The sequence below is a fragment of the Phocoena sinus genome, chromosome 20 (assembly GCF_008692025.1).
Source record: "Phocoena sinus isolate mPhoSin1 chromosome 20, mPhoSin1.pri, whole genome shotgun sequence".
NCBI classification, from domain to species: domain Eukaryota; kingdom Metazoa; phylum Chordata; class Mammalia; order Artiodactyla; family Phocoenidae; genus Phocoena; species Phocoena sinus.
The window spans coordinates 38,744,779-38,764,977 of record NC_045782.1 but is presented as its reverse complement, the minus strand read 5'-3'; the positions used below and the strand labels follow the sequence as shown (position 1 = coordinate 38,764,977).

The window sequence follows — 20,199 nt, the reverse complement described above, 5'->3', positions numbered from 1 at the left end:
ATGATCTGAGGACAGTAGGTGGCTGTCCGCAGTTGCCTTCCGCTCATGGCTGCCTCTCTCCTTTCTCCCAGGCTTCCCGGCTTCCCCCCAGGAGGTAAGGAAATAACCTAGTGGGAGAGGTGGTGAGACTCCTGCTTATGGCCCTGTGGGCGGGCTGGGCGGCAGCGCTGGGTTCCCCAGTGCAGGGAGCGGGGAATGGTACTGGAGCAGAAGTGGTCACCTGCTCCTCTGTTTTCCTTTCAAAATAGGTGGCTCTGTCCCCACAGCCCCACAGACGGGGCTGTCATGGAGGCAGTCCCCCAGACAATAACACAGAGTCCCCATCAACTACCCACCACGCCACCAGACTGCCTAGGGGTTTGGGGCCCTCTTGGGGGGCCTGAGCTGGCCTGAGCTGGGTCTTCTCCAGCCTGAAGTTCTTTTGCCTCTTCCATTGCCCAGGAACCACCAGCAGCCAAGGCAGCACCATCTCTACTAGTGGCACCACCTCCATTCGCCGCGTTTCAGAAAAAAATAGGCCTTAAATCTGCCGGGCAGCCCCTCGCTCTGTCTTCAGTGCCCAGAGGAGAGAGCTGACGGTTCCCTGCAGGAGCAAAGGAGGGACTGCAGGACCCGAGGCTCGGCCACTCCGCTCTCAGCCCGCACCCTCCCAAGGGCAGCCACTTCCCGCCCTTCTCTCTGGGTCTGCTTCCTCTTCCCCCTGACCTGCCTCTTCTGATTCCTCAGCTTCTCTACTAAAAAGAAAAGCTAATTCAATAAAGTTTCCCACTTTCTTGCAAATGTATTTTTGATTCTGGCTTGGTTTTTCAGGGTGGCACCTGCCAAGGCCCTGACTGGGGGCGGTGGGGGGAGGTGGGCGGGTGAGATCGGGCTGAACGGCCCACCGTGACGAGGCCCGGCCCAGAGAGCTCCCAGATGGGAGGGACACAAGGCACCCGGGCCGACCGTCAGCCACGGGGTCGATAATGACAAACACAGGGCCACAGGTGGCTCACGGGTGATGGCGCCCTGCAAACATGGACATGCGGGAAAGAGGTACAGAGGGCTTGCGGCAGAATGCAAGGGGCTAGTGCAGAGCTGGTGTGGGGAGAAAGAGGCCTAGGACAATTACTCCAGCCCCAGCTACTGCCTTCCTGCTTTCTGCGGAGACAGCTTCCTTTGGGCGCCCTCACCTGCAGTCCCCCCACCCCTCTGCTTGCCCCAAGGTCCTGCCATTCCAAGCCACTCAGTGGCCAGATGCACCACTCAAGGAGTGAGCTCAGCCTGGGCTGATGGTGACCCTCCTCCCCGCCTCCCCTCTGGACCCCTGTTCCCCCTGCTTCTCTGGACATCCCCGCTTACACATGCAGCCTCCTCTGACTCTGCTTACTCCTCACGGGGACGGGTCCCCTGGATTCTGACGTAGGCAGTCTTCTCTTTTGCTTCTTCGCCCCGCCCCTCCTTGGGCCATCTGGGACATATCCACGGTCACAATTACCAGTATGTCCTGATGACTCTCCATTGAGGTCGCTCTCCTCTGTTCCAGTCTCACATGCCCAGATGAGCCGGCCATCACCTCCTCAGATCCACTCACCTGAAGGAGCATCCCTCCTTCTCCCAGATCTGGGCCTTCCTGGTCCTCCATCCCAGAGGACCCAGGAATCCAAGCCAGGAGGCTTGGTTCCTCTTGGTTCTGTCTCTCCTTCACCCCCCTCACAAGTCCATCCCGTGGACGCTCATGTCCTCAGTGTCTTAACTTGCTGGGCAGGTTGCCACGGCCTCTGTGGCCTCCCTGGCCTCCCTGCCTCCAGTTTGAGCTTCCCCTTTATCCGTGCTTCACACGCCAGCCAGGGCCATTGCTGGAAACGGAAAGTCCTCCCGGCTTAGAGATGCTGCAAAAGCTCCCCACAGGCCACTGAGGAAAGTCCAGACTCCTCACCAGCCAAGAGGCCACCGGGGTCTGGCTACTTCCGGCCTCTCTCTGGCCCTAATTCTACACTGGCTTCTCCCCGCCCACCCAGAGGTCCTGCAACTCCAAACTGTTCTCAGTGAGCCAGCCACATGGCTGGACCCCTCAGGCCCCTGTTCAATGAGTGACCTCCGTTCGATCTGAGCTTCCTCTAGCTTCCTCTCCTATGCTTTTGTTTTATTGGAGACCACCAGATTTTTATTCAACCCTCCGACTGAGATGGACACCCCCTCCTCTGTGGCACCCGGAGAGAGTGGGGTGCACTCAGGTGTTGGCACACCTGTGCCCTCCTGCCCAGGTATTGACCGTAGACTGTGTGTACTGAGGGAGCCGGGCTGTGTCCAGCCGACTGCTGGGGCTCAGCCAGTGCTTATTGAGGGGAGACACCAGTGAATGAACTGGGGGAGTGCCCCTCGGATGCCATCTGAGTTTTATCACAGGGTAGTAGACCAGAGGGTAGGGGGGTTCTGCCACTCTTGCCCATTCCCTGCCCCTTCCTCATTTCCCCTCCCCCTCCCACCCCCCTGTCCGCATCGTCACTGCCCTCCTTCATCCTTCTCCACCCCAAGCCTGCCTGGGCACTGGGCAGTTGGTTTAGTCCACGGTGGTCGCTCAGAAGTGAACCGCCCATCGTGCTAAGCCAGGGGAAAGGTGTCACCGTCCACTCATCCCAGATCCCACCCCCACTGAGGAACGAGGTGCGGCTCAGTTGTCATCCACATGCCCAGAGCTGTGCCAGGAGCTCAGAGATCAAAGACAAAGAGGACATGACCTCCACTCCCAAACCCGGTTACTGTTTTTGTTAATCTATTTCATCAGTAGCTGTTAATTGAGTGCACCGTGTATCAGACACTATATTGGATCCTGGAGAGAAAGAGATGTGCAAAAACTCAGCCTCTCTCTTTAGGGAGTTCACAGACTGGCGGGCGGTAGGAGGTGACACCCGCAACAATAAATTATTGCCATCTTCAAAGCTCAGTTCAGGGTTCACATTCTGCCACAGATCTCTGCTCTTTCCCTACCACTCCCACCCTCCCCGGTCTGTTCTCGAGGCCCCCTGTACTGATGGCCGTCATGGCCATTATTGGAGGGCCGGGCGGGATGGCCACAGGCTCTGGAGCCGCGCTATCCTGTCGTGTGTCCCATCTCTGCCACTGATTCCATCTGTAACGCTGGCCAAACCACTGAACCCTGTGGGCTCACTTTCCTACCTGCTAAGTACCACCTCCCTCGGAAGTTATGAAAGTCAAATGCTTAGAACAGTCCAGGCTCGTATTAAGTGCTCAGTAAATTAAGCTTTGTTGTCCTTTTACCTTCAGGGCAGGGATCGTTTTGTCCTCATCACCATCCTCCTAACTAGGCTGTTAAAAGAGCTCAGTAAATGTGTTGGATGGAGCAATGAGAGCTGACAAGGAAGACAAACTCTGGGTAATGAAAGAGGTAGACAGGCACACTGTCCTGTAGACGTGAGGGAGGGGACTGGGCTGGAGGAGGTCCTGAGAGCTGAGCCCCAGGGCTGGTGCACGGCCCTCCCAGGCCTTTCTGGGCTTGGAGCAGCCCCTCTTCCCGAGACCCAGGCCAAGGCTGTGTAGGGAGCAGGCCCCTCCTTTTCTGAGCCAGTGCTGGGGGGCTTGGTGGTGTGTGGGGTTAGTTGCCCATGTGGAGCAGTGAAATGAGCTGCACCCCGGGCCTGGGAGGGGCTCTGGCCTGGGACCCTTTCACCCAGACCCCGGGGAGGATACCCGAGAAGCTGCGTTCCGCCCGAGGGTCTCTGTGGCCCTATCAGGAATCCCGAGGAGGCCTGGAGGGGACCCTGGGGTGGGGGGGGGGGGTGGGTGTTTCTCTCAAAGCTAATCCGGGAGACTTCCTGAGCTGGACAGGGGTGGTGACCTCAGGGCTCTGGTCTGAGATGTGGGAGAGGCTTGGGGGACGGGAGGGCAATCTGCTCTTTCTATCCAGGACTCTTTTCATCCCCTCAGTCATCTGCACGGGGCGACCATTCAAGGGAGGGCGGCTTTATCAGTCCTGCTTGGTCAATACTGTCCCTCCGTGGGGTTGGCCAGGTGCCCACGTGCCCCACCCCTCCCCCAGGCTCAACACCCCTGCTTCCCAGGGCTGTGAGGAACAGCCCTGTCCATGGAGGCTGACTAACCTCTATGTCAATGGTTGCCAGTTAATGCAAAAATGCCAAAATAGAGGGTTTGCTAATAAAGGGGAAAGTAACGTGTTCAGTATTTGTCTAGGGCTCTTTTTTTTTTTTTTTTTTGCAGTACACGGGCCTCTCACTGTTGAGGCCTCTCCCGTTGCGGAGCACAGGCTCCAGATGCGCAGACTCAGTGGCCATGGCTCACGGGCCCAGCCGCTCCGCAGCATGTGGGATCCTTCCGGACCGGGGCACGAACCCACGTCCCCTGCATCGGCAGGCGGACTCTCAACCACTGCACCACCAGGGAAGCCCTAGGGCTCTTTTTTTTTTTTTTTTTTTTTGCGGTACGCGGGCCTCCCACTGTTGTGGCCTCTCCCGTTGCGGAGCACAGGCTCCGGACGCGCAGGCTCAGCGGCCATGGCTCACGGGCCCAGCCGCTCCGCGGCATGTGGGATCTTCCCGCACCGGGGCACGAACCCGTGTCCCCTTCATCAGCAAGCGGACTCTCAACAACTGCGCCACCAGGGAAGCCCCCTAGGGCTCTTTTTTATTCTTTATTTCATCTCATCTTTACAACAACCCCGAGTTGGCACTGTTGCACCCATTTTACACATCTGAAGATTGAGGCTCAGACTGGTTGAGAGACCTGCCCGGCAGGAGAGCCGGGACCCACATTCCAACGCGCTTTCCAGGACTGTGGCTGGCCGTCGGTCAAAGCCAAAGTTTCAGCTCTGGAATCTGCTGCAGAAGCGGGCTCTCACTTAAGCCCCAATGCTTAGGGGACAAAGTCGTCACCGTCACCATGGAATGTGCCCATAGCATCCCAGTGCCTCAGGGCTTGGGAGGGATGTGCCTCCTCCCGGCAGTGCTGCACAAAGGTGGTTGATTGCTGTGTGACTCCTGGCTGCACAGTCAGCCTCTTCCTCACACGCCAGGCACGAGGTGCCTCCCTCTCCCAAAGGCTCCGCCCTGGGTGGATGGACCAGTGCACCTCTGCTTTCCCTAATGGGGTTGTGTGTCCTGCCTGGGCCCTGCAGGGGGCGGGCTCACTCCAGAAAGCATGTCAGTGGCATTTTAGCCACTTGCTGTGTGACATGGAGTGGAGGGACAGGGTACTAAACCTGGTCCCGACATGAGACCCTGTCCAGTCCCCAGCCTTGAGTGGGGCAGCTGGGCAGCAGGCCATGGTTAAGGGCGGGGTTGCAGCCCCGAGACCCCTCGGGTGCCTGTTGTCCCTCTGTTTTGGGGAGCAGCCTCGAGGGTCCACAGAAGACCCTGAGTATGATGAGGGTGCCTGGGGCTTCCTAGTAAGGGGAATCTCACTTGAGGGAAGAGAGGAAGAGATGTCACAGGAGGGCTGTGGTCCACGTACTGTCCCAGCTTCCCCATGTCAGTGGCTGTGCCCTTCTTCCCTCCTGGCCCGGGACAGTGCATCTCGGGGTGGCTGGGACCTGCCCCCTGTTAGATGGTGTTCCTGGAGCTGTTGGGGGCTGGAGAGGAGCAGGGTATGCAGGCCGCATCCTTCTGAGCAGCTTGTCCTTGGGGGCTCTCAAAGAGCTGAGCACATCAGCCTCTCCACTCTCCTGCAGCGCTTGGGAGGGAGCAGGTGGGCGGGCACCTGTTGGAGGGGGTGGGGATTTGGGGGAGTTGGCAAGGAGCTGGTATTCACTCTTTCTGGCCCATTTTGATGAACAGCCATAATAACTCTGTGGCTTCTTTCATCCAACTCATCTCAGGTGAGTTTGAAAGTAGAACCCCCAGTATAAATCCTGGTTAATTACTGCCTGGAGCCCATAGTCTGTTTTGCAGACAAAATGTCGTTAGCAGGAAGAGAGTGAGGTCGACTGCAACACCAGCCCCTGTAAATGCAGACGATGGAATCCAATCAAACAGGGTGTTTGGGGAACTTGTTCTGTGGTCCAGTTAAGTGGTACCTGAATCAAGGGGACACGGGAGACTGAGGCACCAGCTTCTTCTCCCAGCGGGTCTGTGCGTCTCCCACAAACCACAGGTTCTCTAAGGACATCAGGGAGAGCAGTGACAGCTCTGGAATTCTCCATAAAAGCTGGGTGGGGGGGGGGGAGTTAGCAACCGAGTGGACCAGAGCAGGGGATCCTGGACTCTTCCAGACAGACAGGAGCGGTCAGCCAGTGCAGCTGTGCAGGAAGAGCTGGCCTGTAGGCGAGACGGAAGTGGCCCTAGGATGCCGAGCGTGGAGCTTGGTGTGAGAGAACTGGAGAGGTACGGCTTACGATTGGGCTCAGGGCAGCTCTCTGGGCCACCCCAATGGCAAGAACAGTCTGGGGCAGAATCCTGCAGCCCTGGACAATTGCCAAAACCATACCCCAGGGCGAGAGATAGTACCTTTATATTTGGGGGGAGATGAGGGCTCCAGGGTGATTCTGGGCCTGGCAAAGGGGGAGTTTCAAGGCCTAATTAGAGTCAGGTCCTGGCCCAGTGGGGATTCAGGACCGTCGACGGAGCAGCACATTGAGAAACTCGATGCTCAGGAACCTGGCAGAGCCCTAGAGTCTTGGGAGAAGCCAAGGGCCATGGTCACCTCGTTGCTCTCCTGAGCCCCCTAGCACAGGCTCTGGGCCCTGTAGAGGGGCAGCCAAGGAGTGGGGAAGACCTCCATGGTCAATTAGTGTGTGCACTCAGACTGCCCTGAGGCTGGTGAGGCCTGGCGACAGCAGGGGGTAGGCGCAAGTTGGGGGCACAGGCCGGGGGACCAGGAAACGGAGGCGAGAGGGACTTGCCAAATCTTGCCGAGGAAGGACTGAGTCACCCCGCTGAAGGCAGCTACCGTTGGGGTGGAACGTCACTGAGGTGTCCAGGAGACAGAAAGGACACCTTAGCGCTATTCTGAATACTGCTCACAGGGCCTGTGGGGGCAAAAACGGCAGCCACTGAGATCAGGGGACAAAGGATGGAAAGTCGCGATTTCCCAAGGGAAGCCCATTATACCTGTTCCTGAGACCAGCCAGTCACGGTGACAAGTCACAGGGGAAGGAGGGGAGGAACAGCTGTGTCTTGTTTGGCCAAAGTTCTCCAACAGTGATGCTCCTTAGTGAGGATTACCAGAGAAAATGCAGGACGCCTAGTTAAATTGGAGTCGCAAATACACATGAATAAGCTTTTAGTATACATATGTCCCAAATGTTGCGTGTATGTTTATTTGTTAAATCTGGCAACCCTACCCTCAGCAGGTTTGCAAACCGCCTTTAGTTTTCCACCATCAAAACCAAATAAGCAAGACCTTTCTCTGATTCTTTGGACACATTAAATCGGCGGCTCGAAATTCTTTTTCCCCTGCCATAATGCTTCCTTCAACTTTGTGGACCTGTTCCTGCCTGTCTGTACTAAAATCTAGCATCAGCTGGCAGGAGATCTGGTAGGAGTTTTGATGTGGTTGTTTGACACAGAGTATGTAGTAACCCTGCTGTTCAGGGAGGGGCCGGGAATCCTGAGTGATTTGTTGCTTGAACAAATTCTTTGTTACAAGGAAAAAGCACGAGTGTTGAGGGGAATGAGATCAGTGTGAGTCTCCCTTGTTCTGGGTGGGTTGTGGGTAGGAGTCTAAAAAGTTTAAGACACAGACGGGCCCAGCTGCTCCGTGGCATGGGGGATCTCCCCGGACTGGGGCACGAATCCGTGTCCCTGCATCGGCAGGCGGACTCCCAACCACTGCGCCACCAGGGAAATCCCCTATTGGGCTTTTTGAATGGTCTTCTTACCCTTGCTGCGCAGTCGTAGGTGATCTGGCTGCCCCATGGTCCACTATTTGCTTCTGCCAGTGCCACTGGGGCACTGTGGGTGCTGGCACACTCTGACCACAGATCAGAGGAGCAGGGCTCCTTGGGCACACTGTGACAGGCGGTGCCTGAAGCCTTCGACATCGAAGGGAGACAGCTCAGAGCTGGGTAGAGAAGACTCAGGCTTGACTTCTTGGGTCTTTGCCCACGGAGAACCTTGGCTTTCAAATGGAAGCTCATTTGAGGGTGGAGACCTATTTTTACCAAAGAAGGAGTCGCGAACTCAGCCGTTGACTTTGAACTTGGTGACTTTCCAAGGTGGCCTTGGGGAAAGCAAGAGTGTTTTCTGTTCCTGCAGCAGTGTCCTCCCTCTTCCCCCTGCCCCCCAAGCTGAGGTCATGGTGGTCAGAGAGCATCCTGTCAGCTCTGTAGCCCCCAAGCTGGCACCTGTGTCTGCAATAGGTGGGGTCAGGGAGCTTTTAGGAGCTTCTACAGTAAAGGTCAGAGGCCAGAGAGTCCTGGATACAGTCTAGGGCCCCTGCAGTTCTGGACACAGTCCCAGCTACAACCTCTTTGAGCAGCTGTCTTTCCTTGCACGGCTGGGTTAGGCCTCCAAATCAGCACCCCATGAAACCTGGGTGAGCAGTTTGTGCCCTGGAAATAGCATTCAGCCGGGGCTCAGACTACATGGGCTGTAAGAAGATTTTTTTTTTTGGCTGCGCCATGCGACTCATGGGATCTCAGTTTCCCAACCAGGGATTGAACCCGGGCCACAGCAGTGAAAACCTGGCATCCTGACCACCAGGGAACTCCATTAAGAAGAGTTTTGATCTCTTAAACCTGTGAAGTGAGTTCCTGTTTGTCAAGCACGTTTCAACTTAGTTGTCACAATCCTGTGAATATGGCATTATAAGCTCCACTCAACTTTTGGGAAAATGGAGGCTTGAAGGAATTAAGGAGCTTGAACCAAGGTCTGGCTGAGTCCAGGCCCAGGGCCCCTGCTGTCCTGCCCGATACTTTCTAAGCCCTTCTTCTGCAAAGCCGAGTCTTAGTTGGTTCAGTTGGCCAGAGATATCATTTCAGCCTGGACATGCTGGGATGACTGACTAATGTCCTGGTGACGCCGCATCTCCAAATGGACCCTTCTAGGGACCAGCCTTGGGAGGTGGACTCATGTGGCCTCTGCCTATGGAGGGAGGCTGGGAGGAAACCGAGAGGTTGCGTTTTCCTGGTGTGCAGGTGTTGGAGGATGTCAGAGGATAGCAGGAAGGATAAGTGCCCATTGAACTGAGAAGGCGTCTTGAGACCAAAAAGCGAGGCAGACAGCTCCATCTAATCCATGGGATCAGTTTATTACTCACAGGGTGGGATGGGGCTGACAGCGATCTGGAAGCACCTGCAGCTGTACTCCGCACCACCGAGGCGCCATTGGGACAACTTTATAGTTAACTTAGGGTATGGGGATAGGAGCTTGGAGACGGAACGTGCATTCCTGAGTCAAGATTTATGAATGGGTAACTAGTCTCATGGATGCCGGGAATATGTCATGGAAGGTCTTCATCATTGTTTGGGGACTAACAGAGCACAGAGGCCACCCGGTCCTAATGATTATTAGACAATATCTATTAACTACAAAGTCCTTGATGATAGAGAAGTGATTTACTGCCCAGTACAGTCCTGGGTAGGGTCAGCAGAAGGACAGGAGGAACGAGAAGGGCCCAAGATGGCATTAGGCTAACAGCCATACAGTAGGCCTAGAGGCAAAGGGAGACTGAGTTCCATGGGGACCGCAAAGAAGAGAAAACCCAACCGTGTCACAGGCTGAACCTCCATAACTCCACTTTGTCCTGTGGTCAGTGACAGAGAAGGGACAGTGGCTGATGGTGAGTGAGTCACAGACACATCCAGGTGACTCCTGGCCGGCTCCATGGGAAACATTTGGGCCTTAAATCCTATGTCTGAGATGCAAGGGCCTTGAGCTCACCCTGTCCAGGCCCTTCCTGTTCAGAATGCGGCTCTGGGGCCCAGAGTAGTTGAGGCTCAAACAGAGTGAGGCAGAGGTCGGCCTGGAGTCCAGGTCCCCTGACTCTTAGCCCAGTGTAGTTTTGATTCATGTTAGAAAGGATGGTCTCAGAATAGGACCCTATTTTGAAATAAAACCTGATGCCTGGGTACCGCTGACGTACTTAACGCTGAGCAGGTGGATTTTCTCCAGGGCCACCATGGGTGGGGGTGGGCTGAGCTGCCTCGGGAGGTGAGCAGCCCTATGAAACCTGGGTTCTCTCCTCTGATACAGGAAGAGCATTTGTTCCTCTTGGGCCTCAGTTCATCCTGTGATGGTCCAGGCTTCTGAGGTGAAAGAGAGCAGAGGAATTTCTCCCATGAGGCCCCCATACCACACTTCCCTCCAACAGGTGGCCTTGCAGTCTACACCATGGGGAAAGGCAGGGGACCAAGGGCGACCGAAAGACCTTCTCTGGCCAGCTTGTCACTCGCTCCAGAAGAGGTACGTGCCTCTCTTCACAGACTTGGAGACACCTGTCTGGACTCTGGCCCACAGTGGCCCTCTGGAGGTACGTACCGAGTGACGGGACACAGCCGAAGCAGCAGACAGCTGCTCACTCAATTGCCCTGAGAGAAACTTAGAATCAGCTTCAGATACAGATTGCACAAGCGGAGGGATTAAAAAAAAAAAAGAAAGAAAATGAGAACGTTAACTTCAGATTCCAGCAGCCAGAGACCCCAAAGAGAGAAGAGCCGTGTCAGGGGCATAGGAGGTGGTACCCTCAGGGCGAGCATGTTGTGTCACAAATGAAGTGAGTTGGATCATGGGTGCATTAAGGACTTGCCTGAATGGGCCCTACCGTGACAGCCAGACTCTGCACTAGTTGTCCTAGAAAACAAAGGAGGCGCTTACAGGAGATCTCCCTGTCCTGATGGCCCAGTGGGTCTCAACTGGGGGCAGTTTGGCCACCCAGGGGACATTGGGCAGCTTCTGGAGACATTTTTGGTTGTCACGCCTGGGGGAGGAGGTTGCTACTGGCATCTGGCGGTAAAGTTCAGGGATGCTGCTGACACTTCACGATGCACAGGGAGCCCCCGCGCAGGGAATTACATAGTCTGCGATGTCCACAGGGCCGAGGTTGAGAAGCCTCAAGACAGCCCCATCCTAGGCCCTGCAGGGAGAGCAGGGAGGATGGGCAGCCATAAGGAACCACTGCTGAGGTAGCGGAGCTCTGGAGGCCTGATGCCCCGGGCTGTCCCTCTTAGGAGGGACCGCACGGCTTGTGCACCCCGGGGAGCCCATCAGGTGGCTCTCGGGCATCTTGTTGAGGTGTCCACTGAACTGGGCGAGGTGTGTGCACCACAGCCAACCCTCCTGCGTAATTTCAGAGAGAAGCTTATAATGTGTGTGTGTGTGTGCTTTAAATTTTACTTATTTATTTACTTATGGCTGTGTTGGGTCTTCGTTGCTGCGCACGGGCTTTTCTCTAGTTGCGGCGAGCCAGGGCTGCTCTTCAACGCGGTGCGCAGGCTTCTCATTGCGGTGGCTTCTCTTATTGTGGAGCACGGGCTCTAGGCACGGGGGCTTCAGTAGTTGTGGCTCACAGGCCCAGTAGTTGTGGCTCGCGGGCTCTAGAGCACAGGCTCAGTAGTTGTGGCGCACGGGCTTAGCTGCTCCACAGCATGTGGGATCTTCCCGGACCAGGGCTCGAACCCGTGTCCCCTGCACTGGCAGGCGGATTCTCAACCATTGTGCCAGCGGGGAAGCCCTATAATGCGTTTTAAAAGGTTGGTAAATTACAACTTCAGAAGCACATACATGCTTCTGTAAATGCCAGCCTTGCTGTGTGTGTCTGTGTGGGCGAAGAGTGAGCAGGTTGCTCAAGCCTTGGGAAAACCCACTTTGAGGGTGGAAGACGGAATTTACCTTTGGTCCTTAATTCTCAGGCTCTCCTCCTGGCTTGCTTAACTCTCTGGCAGTGTGTCATCTGTTCCTCCCTTCCCTTTCCAAAGGGTCTGCTACATTGACTGTTTCTGTAACCTGTTTAGGCACCCGTGGGGTGTCCAGGGTCCTGGTTTTATCCTCTTAGGTTCAGGAAATTGGGGGTCACAAAGGAAACTTCCCTCCAAAGCAGCCACGACCCTTTGCCAGCCACAGCCGTAAACCATCATCAAAGACTGTCCTCTTAGCCCAACCAACTTTTCTACAGCACCCGATGGGTTTTAAAACACTTTTACTTCTGGCCTGGTTTGACTCTCCTCGCATCTGTGTGAAGCAGGCGGGGCAGGCTGATGATCTGTACTGTCCCAGTGAGGACCCTGAGGATGCCTGGGAGGGAGTGATGTGCTCAGCATCACAGGGTACATCATCACAGAGCCAGGGTTTGAACCTAGGTCTCCTGTCTCGAAATTCTGGGTGCCTGCACTTGACCTTGGTTGTATGGTGGAAGCAGTGGGACAAGGGCATGGGATTTGGGGTCCGAGAGTCCTGGTTTCAGATCCAAGATCTGTACTCACTGCCTGTTCATCTCAAGCAAGCTTTCCCTCCCTCTTTCTTTCTTTTTCTCCCTGCCCCTCCCTCCCTTCTTTCTCTCTCTCTTCCTTCCTTCCTTTCTTTCTTTCTTTCTTTCTTTCTTTCTTTCTTTCTTTCTTTCTTTCTTTCTTTCTTTCTTTCTTTCTTTCTTTCTTTCTTTCTTTCTTTCTTTCTTTTTTTTTCTTTCTACCATTCTCAGCGTCACTCTCCACACTGGTGAAAGGGAAATAATACTGAGCACCTCTCAGGACTGTTGTGAGGTGTGACTGAAATAACTATGAGCCTGGCCATGATGACTGCTCCATGAATTTTAGTTCCCTTTGCTCCCTTCTCACCATCCCAGGAGCCCAGGCAGAGGTGCAGCTACGAGGGGGGTTGGGGTAGTGGACAGAGGTGACAAATGCCTGGCTCCTCGGGAAAAGCATGCAGACAGGGCAGGTACCAAATGTCATTTGTGAGGCCACTTCTGATTCATGGGATCTGGTGCAAGAACTTTGAGGAGGCAATAAAATTCATATTCTGCTAGGAAATGACAACAGCTTAGAGTCCTGACTTAGCAAACTATTTTTTTTTTTTTTTTTATAAGGCAGGGAATTTGGATGGGTAGCAAAAATCACATTTTAACGAGACTAACTTCCTGGAATAGGAACAGGCTTTCCCAAGAGTAACATGGCAACACCCCACGGAAAGTGTATATAAATGCCCCAGAGAGGCCATGAGAGTCAGAACCTGAGCTACTTGCTAGGCTGAAACCTCCTCAGCTAGCACCATGGCCACCCAGTTCTGCTCGCCGATCTTCTCCTCTGGGTCCATCAAAGGCCCCTGTGGCACCACAGGTGGTGTCTCTCAGGTGTCCTGTGCCCGCTCTGTGGGATCCTGCAGAGTTCCTTGCCTTTCTGGTGTTGGGGGGTCAGCCTCCTCTGTCAGGCTGGGCCTCTCCGGCCTTGGGAGCTGCTTGCCTCGTTCCTGCCTGTCCTCTGGGTTCCACTCCTCCGGCTTTCCTGGGAGCGGGGGCTGGTTCTGCGAGGGCTCCTTCAATGGCAACGAGAAGGAGACCATGCAGTTCCTGAACGGCCGGCTGGCCAGCTACCTGGAGAAGGTGCGCCAGCTGGAGCAGGACAACGCAGAGCTGGAGTGCCGCATCCGGGAGTGGTACAAGTCTCAGATCCCGTACATCAGCCCAGACTACATGTGCTCCTTCAAGACCATTGAGGAGCTCCAGCAGAAGGTAAGTGGGACCTGGCTCTTCTCCAGCCCAGCAGCCCAAACCCTGGGAGGGGTCTGTCTCGTCCCACTACAGATGGGACTGTAGCTCTTAGGGGATTCTCTCTCCTATCAGGGCCAGCTTTTCTCTCTAGGGTCTTGGTTTCTTGGGGGATCCAGACCTCTCTGCTGCTTGTAACCTCCCCTCCAATCCAGCCATTCCTCCCCTCCCTCCGCTGTCTCAGCTATAGACAGGGCAGTCACGTGCACCAAGCCCCTACTGGACACAAGCACTGCCTGACAACTTCCTATCCTTTCGCTAGTTTATTCCTCATCTTAAAGAGATGGATATTACTGGATCCATCTAACAGATGCAGAAGTTGAATTTTAGGGAGGTGCAACAACTTGCCCGAGATCCCATAGCCTGTTGGTGTTGGATGCAGAACCCGAATCCAGGTCGGCCTGGTTCTCTCCACTCACCTCTCCACTCACCCACTGGGCCACTTCGGGGCTGCGGATGTCAGGACTGAGGGCCACTGACATCCCTGTGGTGCCCCTCCCGGGGGTGATGCTCCTTCTACAACTGGGCTCAGGGTGTTCAGGGCTGGAACTGCCAAAGGTGCCGGTGGTACTTAGGAGCATGGCATCCGAAAGTTGGGCTGTCCCCTCCCCACCTGTCCCCACACTGCTGGGCCTTCCCCAGCTCATGGGACACCCCCTGTTCCCCAGATCCTGCTGAGCAAGACTGACAATGCCAGGCTGGTCCTGCAAATTGACAATGTTAAGCTGGCTGCTGACGACTTCCGAACCAAGTGAGTGGCCTGATCTAGGAATGTTTCTGTGCTGCTCCCTTGCCTCTGTCCCCCGCCTCTGAGAGCTGGTGGGTGGGAGTGAGGCCACTGCAGCTGGTCAGCAGGGCAGTGGGCCCTGCCTGTGCATGGCTGCTTTGCTGTAGACTCAGCAGGGCTCTGTGCGTGCAGGTATGAGACGGAGCTGGGCATGCGGCAGCTGGTGGAGGCTGACACCAAAGGACTGTGCTATACGCTGGACGAACTGGCTCTGTGCAAGGCCGACCTGGAGATGCAGGTGGAGTCCCTGAAGGAGGAGCTGATATGCCTCAAGAAGAACCATGAGGAGGTAAGGTTGATGCCACGCACCCTCTCGATGTTTTCCACCCAGCAGGTAGCCACTGCTGACCCTTGGGTGTAACAACTATGACAACCACCTCCACAGTAACCCCAGCTGACATTTACTGATGGCCCACTGTGTGCCAGGAACTACACGAAGCACTTTGCATTTCATTCTCACTTCATGTCATTCTCACGATACTCCCAGGAGTCATATACTATTACAAGCTCCACTTTACAGATGAGAAAACTGAGGCACAGAGAGGTTAAGTCACTTGCCTAATGTCACACAGATCCCAGACTCCTGCCCATGACACTAAATCTCCATTTGGAAGGTAGTGCCTGGTAATGCTATTTGCCTGGTGTTTGCATTGTCTCACTTTACTCTCCCAAATCCTCTGAGGAGGTAGGTAGAGGTGCACGAGGAGGCTGAAGCTCAGAGAGGTTAAGTATCCTGCTTAATGTCACACAGCTGGCAACTGAAGGAGGAGGGTTTTTACCAGGTCAGTCGAACCCTCATCCAGCATCCTTTTCACAGCCTTATGCCATCTTGCCTCCTTTCTGCAGGAAGTCAACGCACTTAAATGCCAACTCGGGGACAGGCTGAACGTGGAGGTGGATGCTGCCCCGCCAGTGGATCTCAGCAAGATCCTGGATGAGATGAGATGCCAGTATGAGGCCCTCGTGGAAAATAACCGCAGAGACTTGGAGGCCTGGTTCAACACCCAGGTGGGGTCGGGCCAGCCCAGGATAAGCTCCTGGGGAGGGGTCACCCTTGACAGTAGCTTCAGTTGCTCTGACCATGCTCTGGGTCCTCTCATGCTTTTCAGACTGACAAGCTGAACCAGCAAGTGGTGTCCGGCTCGGAGCAGCTGCAATGTTGCCAGAGAGAGATCATTGAGCTGAGACGCACCGTCAATGCCCTGGAAATCGAGCTGCAGACCCAGCACAGCATGGTGAGTGGCCCCTGCCTGAGTGGCCGGCCAAGCTCGTGGCAGGTGCCCTGATCCACCAGCCTCGGTTATCACGGGGTGTGATCGCAAGTGGTACCCAGATACCCAGGGCTGTGGGTCTCTGGGTGGGATTCCCTCACGTTGGGAGCGCTTCCTCTTTCCCATTGCAGCGGAATTCCCTGGAATCCACCCGGGCGGAGACCGAGGCCCGCTACAGCTCCCAGCTGGCTCAGATGCAGTGCCTGATCTGCAACGTGGAGGCTCAGTTGTCCGAGATCCGCTGTGACCTGGAGCGGCAGAGTCAGGAGTACCAGGTCCTCCTGGACGTCAAGGCCCGCCTGGAGTCGGAGATCGCCACCTACCGCTGCCTGCTGGAGGGAGAAAGACTGCAGGTGAGTGGGTTCCGGAGGTCCCCGCTTGTGGAAAGGGCTCACCTGGACCCAACCCTCAGTGCCACGGTGAGGGCATCAGTCCTAGAGTGGTTATTGCACAGATGAAGGGGGATTGATCAAAGCATCTTCAGAGAGATTCCTTCCAGCCCCGGGCTTTGGGCTTTTGCAGGGGGACAAGTCAGCCCCATTCATGGTACTTCTCCAACCATTGTTTTTGGCTGGGAGTTTCTGGTCTTCATCCCTGCAGCCCTTGGGGATTTCAGAGGCACTGTCTGAGCCCTTTGTCATTGTCACCCACCTGTCTCACTTGACCCCTGTTTACGTTTAACGCAAATGTCAGTCCAATGGCCAACGCCAAACACCCTGGTATGATCTCATTTCCTCAAGCTGCCTGCCCACCCTTGTGCCACGGAATGCAAGCCTGTCGTTAGAGTTCCTTACATCCCATGCGTGCCCTGCATCCCGGATCCCCAGATCAGCACCCAGATCTGCACCATCACGGAGGAGATCAGAGATGGGAAAGTCATTTCCAGCAGGAAGCACGTGCAGCCACTGTAACCAGCTGCCCAGCCCAAGGGGCAGGCCCTGGCCCACAGGAAGGAGGACACCCCTCTGGGTCCCGGCTCTAAAAGATCCCCCCCCTCCCTTCCCTAGAGGCACTCCCTGCTCAACAGATTTTTCTACCTAAAATACTTCTTGGACTGTATTTCTGACCTTTACTGCTTCTATGCTTTGTAAAGCTAGGTTTCCCTGGAAATTTACCCAATAAAGTGTGTTCTCTTGGCAAAGCAAACTTGCCTCTGTCGATCTTCTGTGGTTAGTTACTGGGGGTGTTTGATCTGGGCTTGCTGCAAAGGTGTGGATTTTGGTTTCAGGTCTGTCTCCTCTGGCTCTGAGTGGTAAGATGTGACAGAATGATTCAAACTATTTCATAACAGGGATACCCTAGGGCCTGGTCCATGAGAACAGACGCTGACCTAATCCGATGGCTGCTGGCCATAACCTACATGCTTGACTCTGCCCATGGGGACCACCTGGGGCGGCCCCAGGAGAGGCAAAGGCTCCCAAGCCGTCCTCCTCGGTAGCCCTGCCTGGTCTGGTGATTCTCTCTTCCCTTCAGTTTCTCCTCCCTTGTCCAGCTCCTGTCACCTCGCTGGCCACCTCCAGGCCTGACACTGGGGACAGTTTAGGAGAGGGGGTGCCACCCAGAGAGGCAAACTCCAAGCAGCCAGCCTGGGCCAACCACTCCAGGGAGGGGAGTTGTGTGAGCTGGGAGATGCAGGTGGGAAGGTTGGGTGAACCCACGTCCCTAACACTGGACACAGGGCTGAAGTGAAGGGCGACAGGGACAGTGAAGTGGGGAAGGGGGAGGGGACAGCCAGACCTCACTGTGGAGCAAAGTTCAGAGTGCCTCAGATTCCACTGGCTGAGCCATGCTCATCTGGGCATGGCTCAACCTGGACGCCCCTCTGATCAGAGAAGAATGGCCTGTGAGAAGTCTGAGGGCCCCATGCCTCCTTTGTCCCCCTACCTCATTCTTCAGTTGAGAATATAGGCCCAGAGAGGGCAGTGACTTGCCCCAGGCCACACAGCGGGTGAGTGGTGGGGATGAGGCCATTGCTCAGCTCTTCTGACTCTAACTCGGGCACTCTTCCCAGCGCACAGATTCTCTGTCTCTGTCTCTCACCGACCCCCTTCCCTCTTTTCTCTATCTCTGGGCTCTTACTTGAGTCCAAGACCCATGGGAAAGACCTGGTTCTGTCTATGTCACCAGGTAGCTGGTGCTAAACATGATTCTTCAACCTGCTTGACAAGCCAGAGGTGCAGCAAACACATCTTGGACCTTAGGGGAAGAAGCGCTCGGGCGAGCTGGAGCAGCTGGTGCCGAGCCTGGCTGTGCACCCTGACCACATCATGTGACCTCTCTGGTCCAGCTGGTGCGTCTGTAAAATGGGGGTGGGGGGAGGCTCCAATGTGTGCACAGTGCCCGGAAGTGGTAGCTGTGAGCGCTGGTATTAAATGAAGAGTCCCAGGGCGGAGAGTGGGGAATGGGAAAGCCCAGCAGGTGGGCCGAAGCTCTTTGCTTGGTTACACGGCAGGACGCTGGCGGGGCCAATACTGCCCTCCAGCAGCACCCTCAGAGCTGAGCCCAAAGGGCTCAACCTCAGACCTGCTTGGCTTTGGGGCAAGAGGCCGGGCAGCAGGGCCAGTCCACTTGGTCTCAGCCCTGCCCTGCCGCTCTCTGTGCTCCGCACTCCTGCTCTGGGGTCTGAGGTCTGCAGCTCCGGATCTGGCAGAGGTTCAGACGAGAGGTGGGAGGCCGGGCATGCGCAGAGCGCACCACACCCCAGGGTGCTGCTCCATAGAAATAGCCAGGGGCTGGGCAGTGGGCTGAGCCTCTGTTCTGGCCACTGTTCCAGCTGCCTGGCTCCTGCGTGGAAACAGCAGACAGGTGGTGCAGGCTTGTGACCTGACAATCACGCTGTCAGCTCCTCGAACCACGCGGTGTGTTCCCTGTTTATGTGCATTCTACAGCTTGCAGAGTGCATTCACAGCCTCATCACATGCCTTCAAACAGCCTGTGTGTGGTAGGTGCTTTATTTACGCAGCTTTCTCTACCTTTTTATCCAGTTGTTCAGAGCATCTGTGTTGGTTAAGGAACCCCTGCTCTTTTTTTTAACCTCTTTATTGGAGTATAATTGCTTTACAATCTTGTGTTAGTTTCTGTTGTATAACAAAGTGAATCAGCTATATGCACACGTATATCCCCGTATCCCCTCCCTCTTGCATCTCCCTCCCACCATCCGTATCCCACCCCTCTAGGTGGTCGCAAAGCACTGAGCTGATCTCCCTGTGCTATACAGCTGCTTCCCACTAGCTAACCATTTCCCATTTGGTATTGTATATATGTCAATGTCACTCTCTCACTTCAACCCAGCTTACCCTTCCCCCCTGTGTCCTCAAGTCCATTCTCTACATCTGCGTCTTTATTCCTGTCCTGCCCGTAGGTTCATCAGAACCATTTTTATTTTCTTAGATTCCATATATATGTGTTAGCATATGGTATTTGTTTTTCTCTTTCTGACTTACTGCACTCTGTATGACAGATTGTAGGTCCATCCACCTCACTACAAATAACTCAATTTCATTTCTTTTTATGGCTGAGTAATATTCCATTGTATATATGTGCCACATCTTCTTTGTCCATTCATCTGTCGATGGACACTTAGGTTGCTTCCATGTCCTGGCTATTGTAAATAGAGCGGCAATGAGCATTGTGGTACGTGACTCTTTTTGAATTATGGTTTTCTCAGGGTATATGCCCAGTAGTGGGATTGCTGGGTCATATGGTAGTTCTATTTTTAGTTTTTTAAGGAACCTCCATACTGTTCTCCACAGTGGCTGTATCAACTTACATTCCCACCAACAGTGCAAGAGGGTTCCCTTTTCTCCACACCCTCTCCAACATTTATTGTTTCTAGATATTTTGATAATGGCCATTCTGACTGGTGTGGGGTGATACCTCCTGTAGTTTTGATTTGCATTTCTCTAACGAATAGTGATGTTGAGCATCTTTTCATGTGTTTGTTGGCAATCTGTATGTCTTATTTGGAGAAATGTCTATTTAGGTCTTCTGCCCATTTTTGGATTGGGTTGTTTGTTTTTTTGATATTGAGCTGCATGAGCTGCTTGTATATTTTGGAGATTAATCCTTTGTCAGTTGCTTCGTTTGCAAATATTTTCTCCTATTCTGAGGGTTGTCTTTGCGTCTTCTTTATGGTTTCCTTTGCTGTGCAAAAGCTTTGAAGTTTCATTAGAGGAGATTTCCTGGCAAGAAAGGGAGCGGGGATGTGTCCCTCGAGGCTCTGCTGTATCTGGGGTGACCAGCTGCCCCATTTTGCCCAGGACTGAGGGGTTCCCCGGTATATGGGGCTTTATCACTGAAACCAGAATATGGGGAAACCGGGATAGTTGGTCACCACGGCCCTATCTCCCTGGCCATTCTAGAGTCTTCTGTGTCTCCCTAGGTGCGAGGCCCCCAGCTTCCTGCAACAACCAGTCTTGCTCGTCGATCTCCCAGGAGCCAGCCCGAGGCCTCCTCTACTCCCTTGGGCTCATCAAAGGAGACTATGCTGGA

At 54.7% G+C, this 20,199-nt stretch overlaps 1 protein-coding gene across 1 annotated transcript; it reads left to right on the top strand.

The window, feature by feature from the left end:
• Nucleotides 1-13,155: 13,155 nt before the first annotated feature.
• Nucleotides 13,156-16,619, top strand: KRT36 (keratin 36). The gene is made up of 7 exons (XM_032615794.1): nt 13,156-13,614; nt 14,319-14,401; nt 14,570-14,726; nt 15,284-15,445; nt 15,547-15,672; nt 15,840-16,061; nt 16,449-16,619. Exons 1-7 carry the CDS (start codon nt 13,156-13,158, stop codon nt 16,617-16,619), a joined length of 1,380 nt encoding a protein of 459 aa, XP_032471685.1.
• Nucleotides 16,620-20,199: the final 3,580 nt, after the last annotated feature.

Excerpts from the sequence above, each read along its gene's own strand:
- KRT36 (XM_032615794.1), top strand. The coding sequence starts at position 13,156 with ATGGCCACCCAGTTCTGCTCGCCGATCTTCTCCTCTGGGTCCATCAAA. Across the intron at positions 14,402-14,569 it reads GCTGACGACTTCCGAACCAA|GTATGAGACGGAGCTGGGCA; the intron begins GTGAGTGGCCTG and ends CTGTGCGTGCAG. Across the intron at positions 15,446-15,546 it reads AGGCCTGGTTCAACACCCAG|ACTGACAAGCTGAACCAGCA; the intron begins GTGGGGTCGGGC and ends CATGCTTTTCAG.